The 24,269-nt window shown below is 47.7% G+C and overlaps 1 protein-coding gene across 5 annotated transcripts in view; it reads left to right on the top strand.

Moving 5' to 3' along the window:
• The window catches only part of ANP32A (acidic nuclear phosphoprotein 32 family member A), a 108,593-nt gene that overhangs the window by 42,823 nt on the left and 41,501 nt on the right, over positions 1-24,269 (top strand). For all 5 annotated transcript variants that reach the window (XM_029574440.1, XM_029574443.1, XM_029574438.1 and 2 more), the window contains one exon: positions 1,312-1,461. In XM_029574440.1, coding sequence (XP_029430300.1) covers positions 1,312-1,461 — 150 coding nt within the window. The remainder of the gene's footprint in view (positions 1-1,311; positions 1,462-24,269) is intronic.

Raw genomic sequence — 24,269 nt, 5'->3', positions numbered from 1 at the left:
GGCTAAAAGACAGGAAACAGAGAGTAGGATTAAATGGGCAATTTTCTCAGTGGAAGGGAGTGGACAGTGGAGTGCCTCAGGGATCTGTATTGGGACCCTTACTGTTCAATATATTTATAAATGATCTGGAAAGAAATACGACGAGTGAGATAATCAAATTTGCAGATGACACAAAATTGTGCAGAGTAGTTAAATCACAAGCAGATTGTGATAAATTGCAGGAAGACCTTGTGAGACTGGAAAATTGGGCATCCAAATGGCAGATGAAATTTAATGTGGATAAGTGCAAGGTGATGCATATAGGGAAAAATAACCCATGCTATAATTACATGATGTTGGGTTCCATATTAGGTGCTACAACCCAAGAAAGAGATCTAGGTGTCATAGTGGATAACACATTGAAATCGTCGGTTCAGTGTGCTGCGGCAGTCAAAAAAGCAAACAGAATGTTGGGAATTATTAGAAAAGGAATGATGAATAAAACGGAAAATGTCATAATGCCTCTGTATCGCTCCATGGTGAGACCGCACCTTGAATACTGTGTACAATTCTGGTCGCCGCATCTCAAAAAAGATATAATTGCGATGGAGAAGGTACAGAGAAGGGCTACCAAAATGATAAGGGGAATGGAACAACTCCCCTATGAGGAAAGACTAAAGAGGTTAGGACTTTTCAGCTTGGAGAAGAGACGACTGAGGGGGGATATGATAGAGGTGTTTAAAATCATGAGAGGTCTAGAACGGGTAGATGTGAATCGGTTATTTACTCTTTCGGATAGTAGAAGGACTAGGGGACACTCCATGAAGTTAGCATGGGGCACATTTAAAACTAATCGGAGAAAGTTCTTTTTTACTCAACGCACAATTAAACTCTGGAATTTGTTGCCAGAGAATGTGGTTCGTGCAGTTAGTATAGCTGTGTTTAAAAAAGGATTGGATAAGTTCTTGGAGGAGAAGTCCATTACCTGCTATTAAGTTCACTTAGAGAATAGCCACTGCCATTAGCAATGGTTACATGGAATAGACTTAGTTTTTGGGTACTTGCCAGGTTCTTATGGCCTGGATTGGCCACTGTTGGAAACAGGATGCTGGGCTTGATGGACCCTTGGTCTGACCCAGTATGGCATTTTCTTATGTTCTTATGTTCACTATGCTGTATGTCCGGAGCTGAAGGCTATAATTACAGCTGCCTGAAACAAAACAGACCCTTGCATTACACTGTGCTGGTACAAATTCTGGAAACTTGCATTTCTCCATTAAATGGGGAGGGAAAATATGCACTGTGTTTATAGTTGTATTTTTTCCTTTTCAGGTTAAAGAACTCGTCCTTGACAACTGTCGGTCAAATGATGGCAAAATCGAAGGCCTTACAGATGAATTTGAAGAACTGGAGTTCTTAAGTACAATCAATGTAGGCCTAACCTCAGTGGCAAACTTACCAAAGTTAAACAAACTTAAAAAGGTAAGTGAGTAGGTGATTTTTTTTGAATTATGGTGAAAGCCTGGATGCATAAACATTGAACCATGTTAATTTTACCGGTTACTGAATTTTACCGGTTAATGAATGTCTTTTGTACTCCCAAAAGACATTCATTAAAGCTAAGTAATCGTGATTCTTCCTTTGACGGCTGAAAAAGAAAATTTATAGAAAAGTGCTAGTCACAAAAAGAAGATTTTATTAAAACAATATGAATAAAAAATAAAAATCAACATGAAAAAACGGGGTTGATCTTCTGTGATCCAGCTCAACATATTTTAATAACATAAATTCAAATAAAAATTGGAGGCGGGAGGTTGTTAATGATTACATAAGAAAACATTGGCACCTGGATGGTTGCTTATAATATATGAAACTACCATCCGTTTTTCCTATATAATTGTTTGAAGTATGAAAACAAAAGATTATTGTTAAAAGAAATTATTGAGCGGATACATAGAAAATCACCTATATAAAAATAAGCACCGGGTGAAATTGTATGTGTGAAATATATGGTACTCATTTGGTGAGGATCTCAATTGAAAGATTAGCATATAGGATGGAGCAGTGCAGGGAAAAATTGGTATTCTCTGTCTTCAGTGGATGGGGGCACATGTCTGGACTGATACAGTAGGATTGCTGTTGCCAAGCTTGGACCTGGTAGAGCACTTTTGCTATGCATTCTTTGGGTCAAGCTCCCTGGCTTTGGTCCAGATTGAGAGAGCCTTATAAACTGGCTACCATGTTCTTTTTGGGGTCTGGTTGAACTTGGAAGAAGTACACTGGTAGGAGTTTTTCTTTGAATAAGTTCTGCTTGGAAAGGTATGAGGTGCTTCCCTCCTGCCCTCTCTCTCTCCTCCGCAACCTACCCTCTTTCTCTCTATTTTCTTTAGCTTTCTTGCTGTGGTTAAGTAAAGTTGTTAAAAGAAAAAAAAAAAAAAGAGGCTCTAAGATGGCCGCCAAGTAGGAATGCGGCAAGAAGTCTCCCGCTGCGTTTTTTCCTGATTACGAAGTTTCTTTATAATACAATGCCTCATACAAAAAGAAAGGTGAGATTTAGAGTAGTGACATCGAGTTCACCCTCTTTAGATCCCTCTCAACCTCACATCGAGGGATTTTTTGCAGATAGTCTGACATCAACGCTGAGAGGAATGGTCGCTGAAGGGATGGTGGAAGAGCGAACACCGTCCCCTCTGACCCTTGACATCACACTAAGTCTTGGCAAGCCGAACAGGCCTGGTCCCCCTGGCCACGTGAACACAGTTGGCCTGATACCAGCGATGGCAAAGACCTCCCCGGAGATGAGTTGGGGAGACTCTGAGTCAGAGCGATGAATAAGCACCCCAGAGGAGATCTTGGGGACTCGAGTAGCTGATGGGATGAGGCCCGGGAGAGGGAGAAACAGACCGAGCCTTCTCTGAAGCGATGGGACTGTGCAAGGTACAGTGTTGGGTACAGGCACTGGTGTGGGCGTGGGTGGGACTCACCCATATGCTCTGGAGTCTGGACTTAGATTGCAACGCCCAGAAGTAATGACCTTGGAAGGGATATGGACAGTCTTAAAATCTATTGAATCATCTATAGTCTCTTTGTCTCAAGTGACTTTGGATTCAAAAAATCAAGTACTAGCTAATGCAAACATGATATCAACATTTAATCTAAGGTAGAAGATATGGAACAGCGGATTTCTTCCACGGAAAAGATACAACAAAATTTGGTTCAGTCTGAGATAATAACAGAAAATTGGAAAATATAGAAAATGTTTTGAGATCACATAACCTAAGAGTGTTGAATTTTCCAGTAATAAATTTAATTTCCCTACTTGATCTCTTTAAAACATATATTCTTCAGGTCTTAAAAATTTCTGAATCTGCAATGCCAGTGATAACAAAAGAATATTATCTTCCCCAAGCTACACCAGCTGGCGAAGAGGAATTAAGGCAACCACCATCGTTTGATGTATCAGAGATTTTGGAATTATCACAAGAAACTGAAGTTACAAGGAGAAGACCGTTATTAGTTTCATTTGCTTTTTTGATGGAATGTAACAAAGTTCTGAAGCTGCTTTTTTTTTTTTTTTGAATAGGCAGTCTTTATTCTATGGACGGAAGCTATGGATCTATCCTGTTGTGATAAAGTCTACTCAGATTCGAAGGAAATACTTCCTATCTATGCGTGCTGAGGTACTTCAGCTGGGCGCACGATTTATGCTTCACTATCTGTGCAAGTGTTGTATTAGGCATCATAATGTTAATTATGTTTTCTTTGAGCCTAATCAACTCAGAGCATTTTTGGATGCGCACACCCAATTAGCACCCACTATTGGTTCGGTATAAGGAAAATATGTCGTGAGCCTTCTCGACGTCCTTAGTTTGTTATTGTTTTTGTTTCCTAATTGATATGGCTCATTTGTATTGAGTCTCCTCTCTTTCCTGTATGTGAGGTGCATGTATATTCCACTAATGAAATATTGTAATACTGTTTGAACTATTTTCCACGTTGATGTACCATTATTACTTTTACAAGATGTATTCTTGTAAGTAAATTAAAAGCTTTGAAAATAAAAAATAAAAAAAAAGTTCAGAGGTATGGAGAGTATTGAGGGAAGAAGCGACTGGTCAGTATGCCTAGGTGTTGCGTCCGTCGGTCTCAGATGGCTTCGACCTCTGTGCCTCACCTTTCTTCCTTCTCTCTCCTCAAGCTTTGGGAAGATGGCTGCTGCCGCGTCTTCATGCCGCTCTCTCCGGTGTCCCCGGATTGGCAATGGCGACGGTGTTCACCATGATTCTCACAGGACAAGCAGGATGGTTGTCCTCACAAATGGGTGACATCGAGGATGGAGCTCACCACGGAAAACTTCTGTCAAAGTTTAATAGAACTTTGACTGGCCCCTACTGGGCATGCCCAGCAAGGCACTGACCCTGCAGCCAGCAGGGGTCTCCCTTCAGTCTTCTTTTTTCCGCGCAGCAGTTGCCACGCGGTGAAAGGAGCTCTCTAACCATGTTCCTGACAGGAATTTGGAAATTAATTTCCTAAGAAAATTTGCCCCTCAGGGGTCTCCCTTCAACAAATTTTTTAGTCATCTTACGGAACCCGGTAAGTTTTTTGCCTTCTTCCATCGACTGCCGTCGAATTTGGCCCTCGAGGCCTGTTGGCACTTACCGATCCCCAGCCTAAATTTTGGCTTCCAGCCATGGCAACGGGGTTCCGTCGTTGTCTGGATTGTACCCGGACTATGTCCATCACAGACCCCCATAGGGTTTGTGTAATGTGTTTGGGTAGTGAGCATGATGTCCTGACTTGCACCAAATGTGCCTTAATGACACCCAAGGGTCGCAAAGCCAGGATGGAGAAGATGGGGCTCCTCTTCCATGCACCCACCCCAACGCCATCGATAGCATCGACGTCATCGGAACCGGCACCGTCGAAGTTGTACCATCATCGTCAACCCTCCGGTGACCGTCCGCCATCGATCGCTTCTCGGCCGTCGACTCCCGTCCCTTCCCCGGATGGGCGAGGGGATCGGAAGGAAAAGCACCGCCATCGACGGCACAAGTCTCGGCCTGTCGAGGATCCACAGCCATCGACCTCTGCTCAAGCCGAGCCACCGACAAAGAAGCCGCGAACAGACCGGACGCCCTCCACGTCTCGTTCGCCGGCATCGAGGAAACCCTCACCCTCTCGGGGTGTGGGGGCCGTGATCCCACCGGTTACGGTGGTCCCTCCGGCCCTGCCTCAGCCTCCCTCTCCCGTCGAGCCGGGTATGGTTACCCCTGGTCTCCGGGCAGAACTGGACCGGCTGGTCCAGGAGGCCATCGAGAAAGCGATGAAGAAATTACAACCTCCATCGGCACCGTCTCCGGCACCGGTTCCAGTGCCGCCCCCGGCACCGACGCCGGCACCGGCTTCGCCACCGAGGAGGGAACCGACCACCGAGCCGTTGATTCAAGCGCTAGCACCGCTACTGAGCCGCATGGAGGCACTCATGACGGCCCTTCCATCGGTGATTCCAGTGCCATCGACAACACCACCGTCTCTGACTGGTTTCTCATCGGCAGGAGAAACACAGTTTCGAATTCCCCCTTCCGGGGTAGTTCCATCGGTACCTTCTGGTATATCTCCACCGATTTATCCTTCGGCTCCATCGATTCCGCGCCAGGCACCGATTCCATCGGCAGCACCGAAGCCATCGATGCCATTTCTGGTTCCACCTACCGCACCGATTCCACCTCGGTTTCCATCGATGCCTTCAGAGCCTCAGCCAGGTCCATCAGGGCTACAAGCCCCACATGATCCCTACGATACCTGGGGTGATGATGATGATACCTCTTCTGACACAGATTTGCCTTCGCCACCATCTCCTACAGAGAGTAGAAAAAGATCTCCTCCTGAGGATCTATCTTTCATTAATTTTGTGAAAGAGATGTCAGAAGTTGTACCTTTTCAACTACAATCTGAAGCTGATGACAGACACCAGATGATGGAACTACTTCAATTTCTGGATGCTCCAAAAATCATCGCTTCCATCCCTATACACCAGGTGTTTTTGGATCTGCTCAAGAAAAACTGGGAATCTCCTTCATCGGTGTCACCAGTTAACAAGAAAGCTGACTCCACATACCTTGTCCAGTCAGCACCAGGTTTCCAAAAACCTCAACTGGATCATCGCTCTGTTGTGGTTGAGTCCGCGCAGAAGAAGGCCAAGCGTCTTAAGCCGCACTCTTCTACCCCACCTACCAGGGACAATAAGTTCCTGGATAGTGTGGGACGGAAAGTGTATCATGGAGCTATGTTGATTTCACGCATAGCTTCATATCAACTTTACATGACTCAATACAACAGAGCCATCCTTAAGCAGATGCAAGACTATGCTGACACGTTGCCGGACCAATACCAACCGCAGCTTCAAGCCCTTCTTCACAAGGGATTTGAGGCAGGGAAGCACGAGATTAGGACTGCCTACGACATATTCGATGCTTCCACGAAGGTTTCAGCCACAGCCATCTCAGCCAGACGTTGGGCTTGGTTAAAGTCATCCAACCTTCGCCCAGAGGTCCAAGATCGTCTTGCTGATTTGCCCTGCTTAGGCGACAATTTGTTTGGAGAGCAAATTCAACAGATTGTGGTGGAGTTAAAAGATCACCATGAGACGTTGAAACAACTCTCATCTGTCCCACCTGAGGTGACCTCCAAGCAACCGCAAAAGAAGGACTCTAAGAAGTCGTTCTTTCGACCACGCCGCTACTACCCTCCGTCAACTAGGGCTCGTCCTGCACGGTCCTCTAACAGGCCTCAGCCTCGTCAGCCGAGAAAGCAAAGACCTACTTTAGCCCCACCTCCTGGGCCTGCGGCGGGCCTTTGACTTCCCTGTATTGAGCACATGCCAACTCCCTCTTCCACACATCCCTGTGGGAGGTCGGCTGTACCACTTCTTACCCCGTTGGCAACAGATTACCTCAGATCAGTGGGTGCTAGCAATTATCGCACAGGGTTACCACCTCAACTTCATAACACTTCCGCCAGACTCCCCGCCCCTTCAGGCATGGAGTCTAACCAGCCATTTGACTCAATTATATCAAGAAGTATCCCTTCTTCTACAATCAAATGCTATAGAACCCGTCCCTCCTTGTCAACAAGGGAAAGGATTCTATTCCAGATACTTCCTAATACCAAAGAAATCAGGGGGGTTACGTCCAATTCTGGACCTTCGGGCCCTCAACAAGTATCTGCAAAAAGAGAAGTTCAAGATGGTAACCCTGGGCGCCTTGCTCCCTCTGTTGCAAAAGGGGGATTGGCTGTGCTCTCTCGACCTCAAGGACGCTTATACCCACATTGCGATAACACAATCTCATCGCAAGTATCTGCGTTTTCTGATAGGCCACGACCATTATCAATACCGAGTACTACCTTTCGGGCTGGCATCTGCTCCACGAGTCTTTACCAAATGTCTCGTAGTAGTAGCAGCATTTCTCAGGAAGGAAGGTGTCCACGTCTACCCCTATCTGGACGATTGGCTAATCAGGGCCTCCACCCCTCAAACTGCGCAATCCTCCCTAAAGTTGACAATTCACACACTCCTCTCCTTAGGGTTTCTTGTCAATTACGAGAAATCTTGCTTGGTCCCATCTCAGACCTTATCCTTCATTGGAGCAGACTTGGACACCTTACAGGCAAAAGCCTACCTTCCACTTCAACGAGTCCAAACTCTCATGTCTCTAGCTCGCCAGCTCCAGTCTCAACACACTGCCACAGCTCGCCAATTCCTCATCCTCCTAGGACACATGGCATCCTCGGTTCAAGTTACGCCCTTGACTCGACTAGCCATGAGAGTAACGCAATGGACTCTGCGACACCAATGGCTTCAAGCTTTCCAGCCTCTGTCCTACATCGTCACAGTTACACAAGCGCTACGCCTGTCTTTAACCTGGTGGACGACTCAAGTCAATCTCCTTCAGGGCTTACCCTTTCTCCTACCAGATCCACAGGTAATCCTAACCACCGATGCTTCCCACATCGGTTGGGGGGCCCATGTGGACGATTTACAAACCCAAGGGTTGTGGTCGCCAGAGGAAGCCGAACACCAGATAAATTTCTTGGAACTTCGAGCAATTCGCTACGCGCTCAGAACTTTCAAAGATCATCTATCAGATCAGATAATCTTAATCCAGACAGACAACCAAGTGGCCATGTGGTACATAAACAAGCAGGGAGGCACAGGCTCCTTCCTTCTGTGTCAGGAAGCTGCGCAGATTTGGGCAGAAGCCCTCTCCCATTCCATGTACCTCAAGGCCACTTACTTGCCGGGAGTAGACAATGTATTGGCAGACCAGCTGAGCCGTGTCTTCAAGCCACACGAGTGGTCACTCGATCCTCTGGTAGTGACCTCTCTGTTTCACAAGTGGGGTTTTCCCCGCATAGACCTCTTTGCGTCCCCTCAGAACCACAAAGTGGACAATTATTGCTCTCTCATTCGGAGCCAACACTCTCAGCCGAGGGATGCCTTCTCCCTCAAGTGGACGACAGGTCTGCTTTATGCATTCCCTCCACTTCCTCTTCTGTCAAGGACTCTCGTGAAGCTACGCCGGGACAGGGGAACCATGATCCTGATAGCTCCCCACTGGCCACGCCAAGTGTGGTTTCCCATACTCCAGGATCTCTCCATCCGCAGGCACATCCCTCTGGGAACGGATCCGCATCTGCTCACTCAAAACAACGGATGCTGCCTCCATCCCAACCTCCAAGCCTTGTCCCTGACGGCATGGATGTTGAAAGGTTAGTCCTTCAGCCTTTTAACCTTTCAGATTCGGTTTCTCGTGTCCTCATAGCTTCACGAAAGCCCTCCACCAGAAGATCCTATTCATATAAATGGAAAAGGTACACATCATGGTGCACTTCTCAGTCCCTTGATCCCCTTTCCTGTCCAATCTCTAAGTTCTTGGACTATTTATGGCACCTATCAGAATCCGGTCTAAAGACCTCTTCCATTAGGATGCATGTCAGTGCGGTAGCCGCCTTCCATAAAGGTATAGAAGGTGTCCCTATTTCAGTACAACCCCTGGTGACACGCTTTCTTAAAGGCTTGCTCCATCTGAAGCCACCCTTACGTCCTCCGGCCCCATCTTGGGACCTTAATCTGGTTCTTGGTCGTCTAATGAAACCACCTTTCGAACCTCTGCACTCCTGTGAATTGAAGTATCTCACATGGAAAGTATTATTCCTATTGGCTATCACTTCAGCTCGCAGGGTTAGTGAGTTACAGGCCTTAGTCACCTATCCGCCTTACACTAAACTCCTGCAAGACAGGGCGGTGCTCCGCACTCACCCTAAATTTTTACCTAAGGTAGTTTCTGCATTTCATATCAATCAATCCATCATACTACCTATCTTTTTTCCCAGGCCCCATTCCAACTCTGGAGAACAGACTTTGCATACCCTAGACTGTAAACGAGCTCTAGCGTTTTATCTAGACCATACAGTTGCTCACAGGAAGAGCACTCAATTGTTTGTCTCCTTCCATCCTAACAAGTTGGGACAACCTGTGGGTAAGCAGGCTCTTTCCTCCTGGTTGGCGGACTGCATTTCTTTTTGCTATCAGCAAGCTGGCATTCCTTTTCAAGACCGTGTAAAAGCACACTCTGTGAGGGCCATGGCGACTTCAGTAGCACACCTTCGATCGGTGCCGCTTCCTGACATCTGCAGGGCTGCAACCTGGAGTTCTCTCCATACCTTTGCAGCCCACTATTGTTTGGACAAAGCTGGAAGACAGGACTCCATCTTCGGCCAATCTGTCTTGCGTAACCTTTTTCCAACATGATGTACCAACACCCTTCCACCTTCCCAGTAGGGTGCGGATGCCCTTTCCCAAATTCCACCCCAGTTGTTGTGCCTGTTGCACGTCGTTGGGTGCATTTGGTGCAAGCCAGGACATCCTCAGCTCGGTACTCACCCATTTGTGAGGACAACCATCCTGCTTGTCCTGTGAGAAAGCAAATGTTGCTTACCTGATGTAACAGGTGTTCTCACAGGACAGCAGGATGTTAGTCCTCACGAAACCCGCCCGCCACCCCGCGGTGTTGGGTTCGTTTTAGTTTTTACTTTTTTAGGCACTGCCTGTAGCTTTGAAAATCAGACTGAAGGGAGACCCCTGCTGGCTGCAGGGTCAGTGCCTTGCTGGGCATGCCCAGTAGGGGCCAGTCAAAGTTCTATTAAACTTTGACAGAAGTTTTCCGTGGTGGGCTCCATCCTCGATGTCACCCATTTGTGAGGACTAACATCCTGCTGTCCTGTGAGAACACCTGTTACATCAGGTAAGCAACATTTGCTTTTTCCTGAGGGCCTCCTAGGGTGCGCGCGCTCACGCCACCCACGTCTTTATCCACGTCATGGTGGGAACCTCGGGGGTGTCCCCTCCAAGTGATGTCATCACATCCTGGTATTTAGCCTGCCCTTCGTTTGCTAACAAACTGAGTTAGCAAGGATTGGATTACCTCCGGTCTAAGCTGCTCTGCCGCTTCCCAGCTGCCGCAGGAAGCTCTCTCTGCCCTTCGGGGTATTTCTTCACTAACCTGGGTATCCGCTCCTCGGGGGCCCTTCTGCTCTATTTCAGGTACATATCTTGGGATACCGGGTACTCGCTCCTCGAGGGCCTGCTCTCCCTAATCTAGTGCCTGCCACTGAACGACTTCTGCCTGCCAGGACCTTCAACAATACAGCTTTCTGCTTCAGTGCGTACTAACCCTTTCAGTCTGTCTCACCTTTAGCTTCAGTGCTCTGTGTCAGCATCCGGGACCTATCCCTGCTACGCCGCACTGCCTATCACCTACTCGAGTGTGAGACTGGTCTCCTCTGCTGAGGACCCCTGGACTACTTCTGCTGGGTTACCTTCACTGCTGCCTGCTCCCCGGGCAGTACCATCGAGCTGTACAATAAATACAACTTCTCTGTGTCTGCTTGTATAGAGTCTAGCCCTAGTACTGCGGTTCCTCACGGGGTTCCTCACCGTGGGAGTGGCCATCACCGCAGTACCCAAGAATCCACTCCAACACCTCATAACCATAACAGGTGTAAGCTGGCTGGCAGTTATAGGCTGAGATCGTTTAGAGAGTTTTTTGGGGCTTCTGTCTGATTTTGGGCCTTGGTTGTCCAGCAACATTGTGGACCATGCCCTTTTTCTCTTTCTCTCTTTCATTGGAATAAAGAGAGAAGTGTAATATAAAATTGTACATAGTTTAAAACTGAAGCAAAGGAATTAAATTGAAACTGTGGGAATGTAAGTGTTTAAAGTGCAAGATTTATGTTGGTCACTTCTTTATTCGTTTATGGAATGTGTGAAATTGACAAATTTCTAGTCACAAATGTTAACTTGTTTAAGGTAATTGGGGAGGAATGTTATCCAGGTTTTAGGAACAGATCTTTCCAAAGTCAAGAAATTGATAAGATTGTCAAGTTTTTGACAAGTTTTTGGAACTAACAGTTGAATGCTGGAGATAATTGCTGAACCAGATGGCAACATTTAAACTTATGACCATGAAAGAGAAATCAAAGGACAAAGGATCAGAATATAGATATTTATGGGAACAATTTAAGATATACAGAGGTCTACATTCAGACACAGTCAGGATAGCAAAGTTAGCCGGATAAATTTTATCCGGCTAACTTTGGAGGCATAGTCAATAGTACAGCCACACTATTGAATATAGCCAGCTATCTAACAGGCCGATACAGTAAGGAGCGGTAGAAAGAGGTGCGTTAGGGCTGGGCGCACCCGCGTTCGCCGCACGCACAGTCTGCATCACCTACCGCTCGATACTGTATTTAAATTGCATTCAAATGCAAGCCGTGTCCGTGAAGTGCAATCCATTTTACTGTATAGGCGCTATACAGCGCCTATACAGTATCCTGGGTGCGCTGGTACCTGTCATTTCAAATGTCATTTCAAATGATATTTGAAATGACAGGTACCAGGAAGTGGATGCCCGGCGGCGAAAGCGGCCCCTGCCGACAAACATGGATGCCCATAGTGCAAGGGCCCCCAAGCCAGCGAAAGCATATGAACGGACAGGCCTGGTGGGCTGCGAGCAGAGCTCATCTCACTCATGACTGAAGATCTTAGAGGTCTGGTGGGCCATGAGTGGAGCCTATCCCCCTTGTGGTTGAAGATCACGGAGGCCCTGTGGGCCATAAATGGAGCCCATCCCACTTGCTGCTGAAGATCAAGGGAGATCTGGCAGGTGTGAGCAGATCCCATCCTCCTCATAGCTAAAGACAAAGGCCTGGATAGCTGCAGGCGGAATCCATCCACCAGCAGCTGAAGATGGAGAGGCCAAGAATGAGATCACGTGAGCCTAAGTGAAAGAGACAGAGTGCATGTGAGTGTGAGAGAGACAAGGGAGCCTGAGTGAGGCATTGTGTATGTGAGTATAGGATTGAAAGCCATTGGGGCCATATTTAGTAGGAAGTTTAGTGGACAAGTTATCCAGCTGCAGTTAGCTGGATGACGTGTCCTATATGTTCAGCGGGATAAAAGTCCTACTGAATATACTTAGTTATCTGACTTACCAAAGCCAGATAACTTGAAGCATAATTGAATATTCTTTTGAATATCACCATTTATGTATAAACTTATTCGGCTATGGCTAGCTGTATAACTTTAGATTTAACCATATGTATTCAGAAAAAGAATATATCTGGTTGTTAATGTCCAGTCATAAAATTAAATCATCTTTCCTAGCGTGCAGCAGATGGACTCGGGACCAATGGGTATAGTGTACTCCTGATAGCAGTTGGAGATGGATCACATTTCAATCTGACGTCAGCCCTAGTACATATATCCCTGCAGGAAGTGCAGCTCTTCAGTATTTTCCGTCTCCATAGCAGTTAGGGACTCTATGCACGCTAGCACAGCGTTAGAGTAATTTTTACCAAAGAAAACCAAATTGAGAAGAAATCTTACCTCTACAGACGACCCCCGCTCTCCTGCGGTGTCACCTGTTGGGTCCCTCTCGCAGTTGAGATTTCCCGAGGTGATTTCCGCGATCCCTTGGAGGTAAGTCTCTGTCTGGCGGCCGACCCTCGGCACGGACCTAGCCCCCGACATCGGGTGAGGCTGAGAGGCAGCGGGTGCAACCTCGAGTGCGGCGGTGAAGGTATTTTCCCTCTGCCCGCACAGTCGGAGACCACCCGGAACGAAACCGGGAAGCGCCGAGACAAGGTAAGTTGAAATCTATTTAAAAGTCTCTGGTGCCCAAAGCTCGAGGAGACGCACAGGTCGCCAGCTGGGACTAGTGCCACCGAGTTGATCGGCCCTAGCAGGGTTAGACCCCGGTCAGATCCGAGGGTCCTCCCACATGGAGACCCTCCGAGGTGGTCGCCATATTGTCCGCGTGGTCGCCATCACCATTTTGGCTCTGTTCGCCGCCCTCTTCGCCGTTTCGATCCGTGCGCACAGAGGCAAGCCGCGCGCACAAATACCTTGTGCGCACAACGCTGCATATACCATGTATATAGTACTTAATTTTCGTTCACCCTCTTTATTTCCCACTCCCAGTTAAGGCTTCCTTGTTATAATGTAACTTTTATGCTCTCTAAATTGTCTCTTGTTGATTGGTTATTTATAGTTACAGCCTAGTTCGATGTAAACAGAGTTGATTTGATTTGTATCAAGAAAGTCGGTATAAAAAGCCTTCAATAAATAAGTACCAGGTGCACAAGCGAAGCACATAGCCACGCGCTTACTGTGCTGGGCACATAATCTCGACCTGTGCGCACAACAGCGAGCACGTCTCCCTACACGCACGCACCAAACCCACGTGCGCGACTTCGCACACCGGAGCGCACAACTGTATTGTACACGCACAAGCCAAGGCACCACCTGAAAATAAACTCAGGGCCTTTGCCCAGATTGCCACCATTAGAGCTGCACAGCATGAGAAGGCCACGGCCCTGTGTATACAGTGTGAAGAGGCCCTAGGGGACCCAACTCATGGCCCCCCCCCCCCAGCCGGTACTGGACCCCAGTCTCTCGAGCAGTACAACGGACCTAGCATTACACAGCGGGACTCCCCCCTCAAACGGGGCTCCCCAGGGACATGGCACCCTCTAGTCTAGACCCAGCTTCTATCTCCTGGGTGGAATTCTTCAAAGGTCTGCATACCTTCATCCACATGCAACTGGGGCCTCCCATAATGCGGCCACAGGCTCCACTAGAGGACCTCAACATGCCGGGACCCTCTATGCCCAGGGAAGTGATCCCACCACCCAGAAGCCCCACCTTCGGGGACACAGACATCTCAGATGAGGAGTCAGAACCCCTGGAGGAAGGGGAACTCCCTCCGGGGACAAAACCCCATCGAACCATGAGACGCTTCTTCACCAAGGACGAGCTTCCAGACCTGGTTACACACAGCTTAAAAGAGCTTGCCATCCCGGGCACAAGTGCCTCGGGGGAACCTAAGACGAACTCACTATTAGAGGGACTTCGTCAGACCGCCCGCCATTTCCCACTATTGCAAGCTGTCCAGCAATTAATTGACCTGGAATGGGTTGCTCCAGAAACTACATTCAAAGGGGGCTGGGCCCTGGCAGCCATGTACCCTCTGGACCCAGCCGCCAAAGATCTCCTGGCATGTCCGAAAGTGGATGCCATGGTCTGCGCGGTCTTGAAGCGCACTACTATCCTGGTGGAGGGAGGAGCAGCACTCAAGGATGCTCAAGACAGACGCCTGGAATATATCCTCAAACAGTCCTTTGATGTCTCCGCTATGTCTTTACAGATCGCGGCCTGCTGTGCCGTGGTGACTCGCGCCTGCTTAGCACAGACCAGGAACAACACTCCTGGGGAGGCCCTGGAACCGGCTGTATCATTCCTCGCGGACGCCACTTCGGATCTCATACTCACAGCAGCTAGAGGAGTCTCATCCGCCATGGCAGCCAGAAGACAAATCTGGCTCCGAAACTGGTCAGCCAACGCATCCTCCAAAACGAGACTCTCAAGGATGCCTTTCAAGGGAACACTCCTGTTCGGAAGCGAACTAGAGAAGCTAGCCAACAAATGGGGCGAGTCCCCACTACCGTGGCTACCGGAGGACAGGAATAAGAGAAACCAGAGATCCTTCCCCCGGACCTCCAGGGGCAGAGGATCACAGCACTTCAACCCATATAGAAGCTCATATCAAATGGCCCGTCCCGCAGGCCGAAGCCAGTCCTTTCGGAACAAGCACAATAAGAGGGGAACCAGCTCGAGCCCAGGCCCCAGCCGCACCCCACAATGAAAATCAGCCGATCCATCCAAAGGAAGAAGCCATAGGGGGCAGACTTGCCCTATTCTACCACAGATGGGTCGAGATAACTTCGGACAAGAGGAACCTATCCATCATTCGAGAGGGATATTATCTGGAGCTCCACCACCTCCTTCCGGACAAGTTTGTAGAATCTCCCTGCCACGACCCTTCCAAAAGAATGCAATGGAAGCTACACTGACCAGATTACTAGCCTTTATTTATTTATTTAACAGCTTTTAATATACCGGTGTTCATGCAAGCACATCACGCCGGTTTACAATAAACTTGAGAAAGGAGGAAATTACAAAAAACAGGGAGTGGGGGAATGGAGCAGGAGCGAGAAAAAAAGGGGGGGGGAGAGTGGGGAGAGAGGTAAAGGAGGAAAGACAGCAGCTGAGAAAAAGGAGGAAAGACAGCAGCTGAGAAGGTGTTATAGCCTTAGAGGCTATAACACCGGTGCCTCCACAACAAATAAATACTGGCCATTATTCCATCTATTTTATCGTCCCCAAGAAAGAAGGAACATTCAGACCTATCCTGGACCTCAAGGCTGTCAACCGTCACCTGAAGATTCCTCGCTTCCGCATGGAAATCCTACGCTCAGTAATATGGGCAATACAACTGGGAGAGTTTCTTACCTCCCTGGATCTGTCGGAAGCCTACCTACATATTCCGATCCATCAAGAGCATCAGCGCTTTCTACGCTTCTCGATCCTGGGCCGTCACTACCAGTTCCGGGCACTATCTTTCAGGTTGGCCACTGCACCCCGAACGTTCACCAAGATCATAGTGGTTGTAGCAGCAACACTGAGGAAGGAAGGAATCCGCGTTCACCCTTATCTAGACAATTGGCTGATCAGAGCAAAATCCCAAGAGGAAAGCCACCAGGCAACTCTACTGGAGAGCCTCGGGTGGGTGGTCAACACAAACAAGAGCTGCCTGCAGCCATTCCAATCTCTAGAATATTTGGGAGTCCGGTTCGACACCAAAGAAGACAAGGTCATCCTGACACAGACAAGGAGATCAAAATTGATGACCCAGTTACACGAACCCTGTTGAGCGAACTTCGCCCCACAGCATGGGATTACCTACAAGTTCTCTGCCTCATGGCATCCACTCTGGAAGTAGTCCCATAGGCACGAGCTCATATGAGACCCCTACAACGCTCACTACTATCACAATGGAATCCACTGTCCCAGAACTACACTGTACGGCTTCAGCTCCCGGACAGAGTCCAGGCCCAACTACAATGGTGGCTACAAGAAGCCCATCTGAGCCAGGGAACGAGACTATCCTCACCAGCCTGGATCCTACTCACCATGGATGCCAGCCTACGAGGATAGGGAGCACACTGCCAGGAGCTAACCGCCCAAGGGCAATGGAACGAAGAAGAGTCGGGATGGAACATCAATCGCCTAGAAGCCCGGGCAGTCAGACTAGCCTGCCTAAGGTTCGGTCACAGACTCCAAGACAAAGTGGTCAGAGTAATGTCTGACAATGCCACAACAGTGGCCTACATCAACCGTCAGGGAGGAACCAGAAGCCAACAGGTGTCTCTGGAAATAGACCTCCTAATGTCATGGGAGGAAGTGAATCTTCAAGAAATCGCGGCCGTCCACATTGCCGGGAAAGACAACGTCGTGGTGGACTACCTCAGCAGCGAAAGTCTAGATCCAGGAGAATGGAAGCTGTCGACCACAACATTCCAATTGATAGTAAACCGTTGGGGAACACCAACCATGGACCTTCTGGCAAACCGGTCCAACGCCCAAGTACCCAGATTCTTCAGCTGCAGGCGGGAACCCTGGTACAGGCCTGGCCACAGGAGACTCTGTTATATGCCTTCCCACCGTGGCCACTATTGGGAGCGATCATCCACAAGATAGAACACCACAGGGGACCAGTACTTCTAGTGGCCCCGGACTGGCCAAGAAGACCGTGGTACGCAGACATGCGAAGACTGCTGACAGGGAACCCCCTGCCGCTACCTCCACACAGAGACCTGTACCAACGGGGACCGATCCTCCATGAGGATCCAACTCTGTTCTCTCTTTCGGTCTGGCCATTGAGAGGACTCGCCTAAGGAGGAGCAGATACCCGGGGGCAGTAATTGACACCCTACTCCGAGCACGCAAGTTCTCCACATCCCTAACATACATAAGGATTTGGAGAGTATTCGAAGCCTGATGCGAGGACCACAACTTCATACCACGCTCAGTCAAAATTCCTGCGATTCTGGAATTCCTGCAGAACGGCCTACAGAGAAGGGATTGTCCTCAATTCCATCAAGGTACAGGTGGCTGCATTGTCATGCTACGGAACGAGAGTGGCAGCATAGCCTCTCACCTGGATGTCTCCCACTTCCTGAAAGGAGTCAAACACATCCGACCACCTCTAAAGTGGCCGGTGCCCCTTTGGAATCTCAACCTGGCCCTAGATTTCCTAGCAGGAACCTCCTTCAGACCTCTCCGCGGCCTGTCTCTCCGACTATTAACATTGAAGACAGCCTTCCTGCTGGCAGTCTGTTCAGCCTGTCGTATATCCGAGCTACAAGCACTGTCCTGCTGAGAGCCGTTCCTCAGACTCACCCCGGTAACCATCCAGTTACGCACAGTTCCATCATTCCTCCCCAAAGTGGTGTCTCACTTCCATCTCAACCAGACCATCTCGCTATCATCGCCAGATGAGCATAAGAATTCTGAAGAAGCTCGAAGTCTACGCCATCTCAACGTCGGCAGACTCCTAGTCCGATACCTGGAAAGGTCGGAATCCGTACCATCTATTCGTCCTTCACAGGAGGAAGAAGCAGGGGGAAGCGGCCTCGGGAGCAACCATAGCCGCTGGATCAAAGAAGTCATCAAGGCGACCTATGTAGAAGCAGGCAAGCCACTGCCTTTACAAGTCAAGGCCCATTCTATTAGAGCCCAGGCAGTGTCCTGGGCGGAAACCAAAATGCTGTCACCCAATGAGATCTGCAGGGCGGCGACATGGTTCTCCATCCACACCTTCTCCAGGTTTTACCGCCTGGATGTTCAGGCTCGGGAGGACACAGCATTTGCAAGGGCAGTTCTAAGTGGGTCACGGGCAGCCTCCCACCTGGTTCGGGAGTAGTTTTTATATATCCCATTGGTCCTGAGTCCATCTGCTACACACTAGGAAATGGAGAAATTACTTGCCTGATAATTTCGTTTTCCTTAGTGTAGACAGATGGGCTCAGCATCCCACCCACGGCTGCTGCTATTCATGGAATTCTTGGGGGACATCCCCGGGAGCGAGTGATTCAAGGGTAAGCCATGCTTTCCTTCTTCTAGGACACCCATCCTACCAGGTGTAGACGTTCCTCGGTTGAGGGCACTGGCGGTCTCCAGCTATAGCCAATTCAACCAGTTCAAATTAATCAAGTTAACCAAGTTATAAAGTTAATCAAGTTATTCAAATTATTCAGTCATACATATATCCACAATGCTTTTCGAGGAGAATACTGAAAAGCTGCACTTCCTGCAGGGGTATATGTACTAGGGCTGACGTCAGATTGAAATCTGATCCGTCTCCAACTGCTATACCCATTGGTCCTGAGTCCATCTGTCTACACTAAGGAAAACGAAATTATCAGGTAAGTAATTTCTCCATTGGTCTAAATACCTTTTGAACATCTACCCATGTTTGTGTGTGTGAGAGGGAGCCCGTGTGAAGAGGTGTATATGTGTATGTGAGAGAGGGAGCCAGGAGCCTGTATGCTGGAATGTGTATGGGAGAAAGAGAGAGAGAGAGCCTGTGTGAGGGGTGGTATGCATGTGTGAAAGAGGAGGGGGGGCCAAAGATTAAAAATACCCAGCAGGGCTGTCTGCATCCAAAGATGCGGAGTAAAGCCTGAGCGCGAGAGGGAGCCTGTGTGAGAGAGCATGTATGTGAGTAGGAAATTAAGAGCCTATGTGTATGAGTGAAGGATTGTTTGAGGAAATGTGTTTGTGTGTGAGAGAAGGGAGCCCATGTAAAGGGGTGTGTGTGAGTGAAAGAGAGGGAGAGAACCTGTGTGCAGAGGTGTGTGAGGGTGTGTGCAAGAGAGAGTCTGTGTGAGGGATGGTGTTCATGCACGAGAGAGATGGAGCCTAACTTTAGAAATGTCCAGTGGGTCTGCCCGCAACCAAAGATGCAGAGTAAAGAGACCTGAGTAAGAAAGTGTGTGTGTGTGCATAAGAGAGAGGGGGGAGCTTGTTTTAGGGGGTTTGTGTATGTGAGAGAGGGATAGAGGGAGCTTGCATGAGGGTCTGTTTGAGAGAGAAATCAAACTCAAGGAGTGGAGGGCTGGGGGATGGAGATAGAGTGGAGGGGGAGGAGACAGATGGCAGATGAGTTGAGGCATGAGAGAAAATCGTGAAAGGGGTCTGGCCTGGGGAGTAGAGTGATAGGGTGGAAGGGACACTCATATCCTAGGGGAATTTTGCTCAAAATATTTAAACTCTGCAACTTTTCTGATTTACATTAAATTATTCAGAGAATGTGATGTATATTATTTTGGCCAATATAAAGTATGCAGAATTTTAAAATTTTGTGTGCAGAATTCCCCTAGGAGTAAAATTTTAAAGAAACATAAAATTAGAATATAGCTTGATCTCTGTTCCAAGAGGGAATATAGTAGTTGTGTGTGTAAGTGGTTTGATATGAGTGTGAATGGAATTGTATGTAAGGGGTGATTAAAAGAATGGAATCATTTTTATTCATACACATTTTCATTTTTTCCCTTTTTGGTTGTTTAATGGTTGATCAAGTGGAATGTTATAATGTTTTAGCATAACTCCTTTAATAAAGATAATTATTTAAAAAAAAAAAATGGAAGTGGTTTTCTTGGAAAATATATTATATGACCTTATTAGAAACTCCTCTAGATCAGTGACTTCTGCTGTGACAATCAAGAGACTGTTATGGTTGTATCACTGGATGGTATATTAAGCATTTTAAGGCCTATCTTAGGAAGCTTCCTATTAGGGGGAAATTATTTGGGGAAGATTTAGCGATATTGGTTAAGGACCTAGGTTTGGCTATGCTTCAAAAGTTCCCAAAAGATAAGGGACGTTCACTTTCTGGTTCTTCAGAAGCTATCGTACTAGGGAGGTTGCAACCCATCTGCATATTTCTCTCAGCTGCCTCAGTGGTTGACTCCGAAAGTCACTACAACCCACCTTGGGTCTGAGCTGCCCCCATCCCACACACCTCAAGCAGTCGGACAGGTACTTCTCCCCATTGCTTTGTTGGTCAATTCCAGAAGTCACTATAACCTTCTTCGGGACTGAGTTGCTTCCACACCTTATTCTTCTAGCAGCTAGCCAGGTACTGGCAAGATTGCAGGACTTACTTTTATTTATGTGTCTCCACTACATTTTATCTTTCTGATGCTGTTCCCTGCTGCAAACCATTACCAACACCAAGCCGCCTTCCACATTGCAAACCATTACCAACACCAAGTCCGCCTTCCATATTCCCTACATTCTTCATCTTACCTGCACTGTCCACTGCTCTTGAACTGTAAAGTTTTCTTTCTTTCCTCCTCTCCCTGACAGCATTTCATTCTTGTCGTGATAACATACCTCTAATTCTCTTCTACATATTTTCCTGCTCATCCTACTGTCAATCAGGGACATCAATCCAAGACCACTTTCACCCCATCAGTGCATATCAAACCATTTTCACGTAGATAAGCAGCTGAATTAGCCATGCTGTCTGGGTACGTCTTCCGTGCCACTAGGTGGCGGAGCTCTCTAAGATTAGTAAAGTCTTTCAGCTAGGTGCTCCCTCTTGTATCTTCCCGCGTTTGTCTGAGGCTCCTCAGTCCGGTTTTTTCTGCACGACTGATCGCACACGGAGCTCTGTCTTTCAGACTTTTGTCAAGTTTGTGAGGTAAAAAAAACCCCCAAAAAAACAAAACTTTAAAATCACAGGAAAAGGCTTTAGTAACATCATACCTCAACCAGGATTTAAGTTCTCACCTGTGGAAAAATTATCTCAGAGACTGGTGGCCATCAGTCTTGTTACCTCTTCCTGCAAGCTGCAGGGACTGCGGCCGTATGTCCCCAAGAGCGCACTGCTAGAATTCAGCAACTAAAGGCAGCACCATCAGGCTCTTATGCCCCTTCAGAGGCATCAACACGATCTTCTTCAGGGCCAAAACGCAAAAAGAAGTCCCCCTCTCATCGAAGGGCCTCTTCTGTGGACCAGGGTAAAACACCCACCACCGATGCCCCTTCAAAAATCGGCACACGGAGCGCGGGAGCATCAGAAACATCGCGGCCACGTGCGTTGACGCCATTGGCTCACTGACGCACTGAAAGACTTCAGTCTGAATCGCATTCGAAGCATCGACACACCGACGCATCTCCAGTACATCGGGGCATCGCAACTGTGTCGAGCTGACGCACCACCGACGCATTTGACGCACATCGACGCAGTCTCTCAGGGCCCGATGCAGCCGAAGCCAAAAAGCACAGATCAGGCCATAAAATACCCAGGGAGCCATCACCACACCTAGTGGTCGACTCTGACTGGGATGTTTCTCCGCCACAGTTCTCAGGCAGCCGATCATCTTCTTCGGGATGGCTTTCAGAACAATTGCCACTGTCTTTACGCCATACTGCTACTAGCCTACGCCCTCATCAAGTTGTCCCCTCCACCAATTATGGTACAGCCTAGGAGCCCGATGACAACTTCACCCCTGCTGTTCCACTGCAGGAAGAGCCCTTTCCTTCCATACCCTCTACCTCAGGATTAGCTGCACAAGCTATTTCCCAGATAAGTATATTATCACAATTTCTGCAGTTGGTAGAACAGAGGCATCTGCTCCTACCGCCTGTTCCATTGGAGAATCCACAGATTCCGGAGGACCCCTCTATCCCTGGACCATCACGACAGTCCAGCCACAGAGAACTTCAATGCCTATGGAAGATCTTTTAGATACATCTTCCTCAGACAACTCATCCACGGGTTACCTATCAAACCCAGCTGAGGTCCCACCCAAACCTGCATCTCCACCAGAAGATCTAACTTATTCACAATTCTTAGAAAAAGTCGGTCTACTGCTTAACATAGAGATGAGGAAACTCCAAGACCCCTGTCAGGAGATGATGGGGATCTTAAAAATTTTTAACCCTCCCAGTGATCCCATAGCACTACCTCAACACCAGGTGCTGAATACAGTGATGGAGAAAGCATGGGGCACCCCTCTCACTACTCCATCAACGTCAAGAAAAACAGACCTCAAGTATCGCATGAGGGACTCCCCCCTTTTACTCCACAGTTCAGCTACCGCATCAATCTGTAGTAGTAGAATCTGCGATGCAAAAGGCGAGAAAATCTAGGCTGCACTCAAACATGCCACCATCTCGAGATGCAAAATTCCTAGATGATTTCGCAAAGAAGTCATATCAATCCAGCATTCTTAATGCGAAAATTCAAAACCATCAGTTTTTCATCGTGCAATATCTTTTTGAAAACCTGCAAGCTCTGAAGCCTTACCTGTTACAAGGATCTTCAGACTCCAGCCTACCCATGGAATACCATAATATGGAAGACAGTCTCAGATACCTTCTGCACTCCAGATTTCTTCCAAATCTTCGGTGAATTGAATAGCAGCAAGGAGACTGGCAAGGCTCAGGTCAAGTGCCATCAGGGACGACGTCCATGACAAGCTGGCCAACCTCCCATGCCGACCTGATAACCTGTTTGGTGACAAGTTCACAGAGACAGTCAATAAGCTCAAGGAGCAAAAGACAGCTGTGTTGTCCCTAATGTCTCCTCATCAGCCTATATCATCTAGGCGACAATACTCGACTTACAAGAAGCCCAGCTACCACAGGACCTATAGGCTGTACACCTATTAAGAACATAAGAACATGCCATACTGGGTCAGACCAAGGGTTCTTCAAGCCCAGCATCCTGTTTCCAGCAGTGGCCAATCCAGGCCATAAGAACCTGGCAAGTACCCAAACACTAAGAAGATCCCATGCTACTGATGCAATTAATAGCAGTGGCTATTCCCTAAGTAAACTTGATTAATAGCAGTAAATGGACTTCTCCTCCTCCAAGAACTTATCCAATCCTTTTTTAAACACAGCTATACTAACTGAACTAACCACATCCTCTGGCAACAAATTCCAGAGTTTAATTTTGCATTGAGTGAAAAAGAACTTTCTCAGATTAGGTTTAAATGTGCCACATGTTAACTTCATGGAGTGCCCCCTAGTCTTTCTATTATCTGAAAGAGTAAATAACCGATTCACATCTACTCATTCTAGACCTCTCATGATTTTAAACACCTCTATCATATCCCCCCTCAGCCGTCTCTTCTCCAAGCTGAAAAGTCCTAACCTCTTTAGTCTTTTCTCATAGGGGAGCTGTTCCATTCCCCTTATCATTTTGGTAGCCTTTCTCTGTACCTTCTCCATTGCAATTAAGTTAATAAATAAAATAAATAAATTATATCTTTTTTGAGATGCGGCGACCAGAATTGTACACAGTTTATCTGCTGCCAAGGGTCGGCAAATTCTGGAGGCCCTTCGTTCTCAAAACATAAGAGCACAGACTTCCCCTTGGACTGAGGCTATGGCTCTCATTACAGAGAAAATTTGTAAGGCAGACACTTGGTCTTCCTTTCATTCCTTCACTAAACATTACAAGCTGGAAAGCCAAGGAAGAAGTGGCCTTTGAGGCAGGCTTTCTCAGAGAAGACCTGTCGTCGTCTTCCCACCCACATTAGAATGGGCATGGGTATTCACCACGCATCTGGACTGGTCTAGCAAGGTAACGTAGGAGAAATTTAGTATTTCCTGTTTATTTCTTTAGCTTGAATCCTGCTTGACAAGTGCTGGACCTGCCTGGGAATTCGGTGACTGTGCTGTTCTCCTGTGTTGAAGATCTCAAGTTTTATAGAAAGTTTCACTTACTCTCTATGGAAGAGCCAGAATACTGTCTTCATTTCCTTCTTTCTGTCTGTTGTTCTTTTCTCTTTATGTTCCTCGGGTTTGG

The sequence above is a fragment of the Rhinatrema bivittatum genome, chromosome 13 (genome assembly GCF_901001135.1).
Source record: "Rhinatrema bivittatum chromosome 13, aRhiBiv1.1, whole genome shotgun sequence".
Taxonomy (NCBI): domain Eukaryota; kingdom Metazoa; phylum Chordata; class Amphibia; order Gymnophiona; family Rhinatrematidae; genus Rhinatrema; species Rhinatrema bivittatum.
Note: the sequence above shows the minus strand (reverse complement) of the source record. Positions and strands in the feature narration are given on the sequence as shown.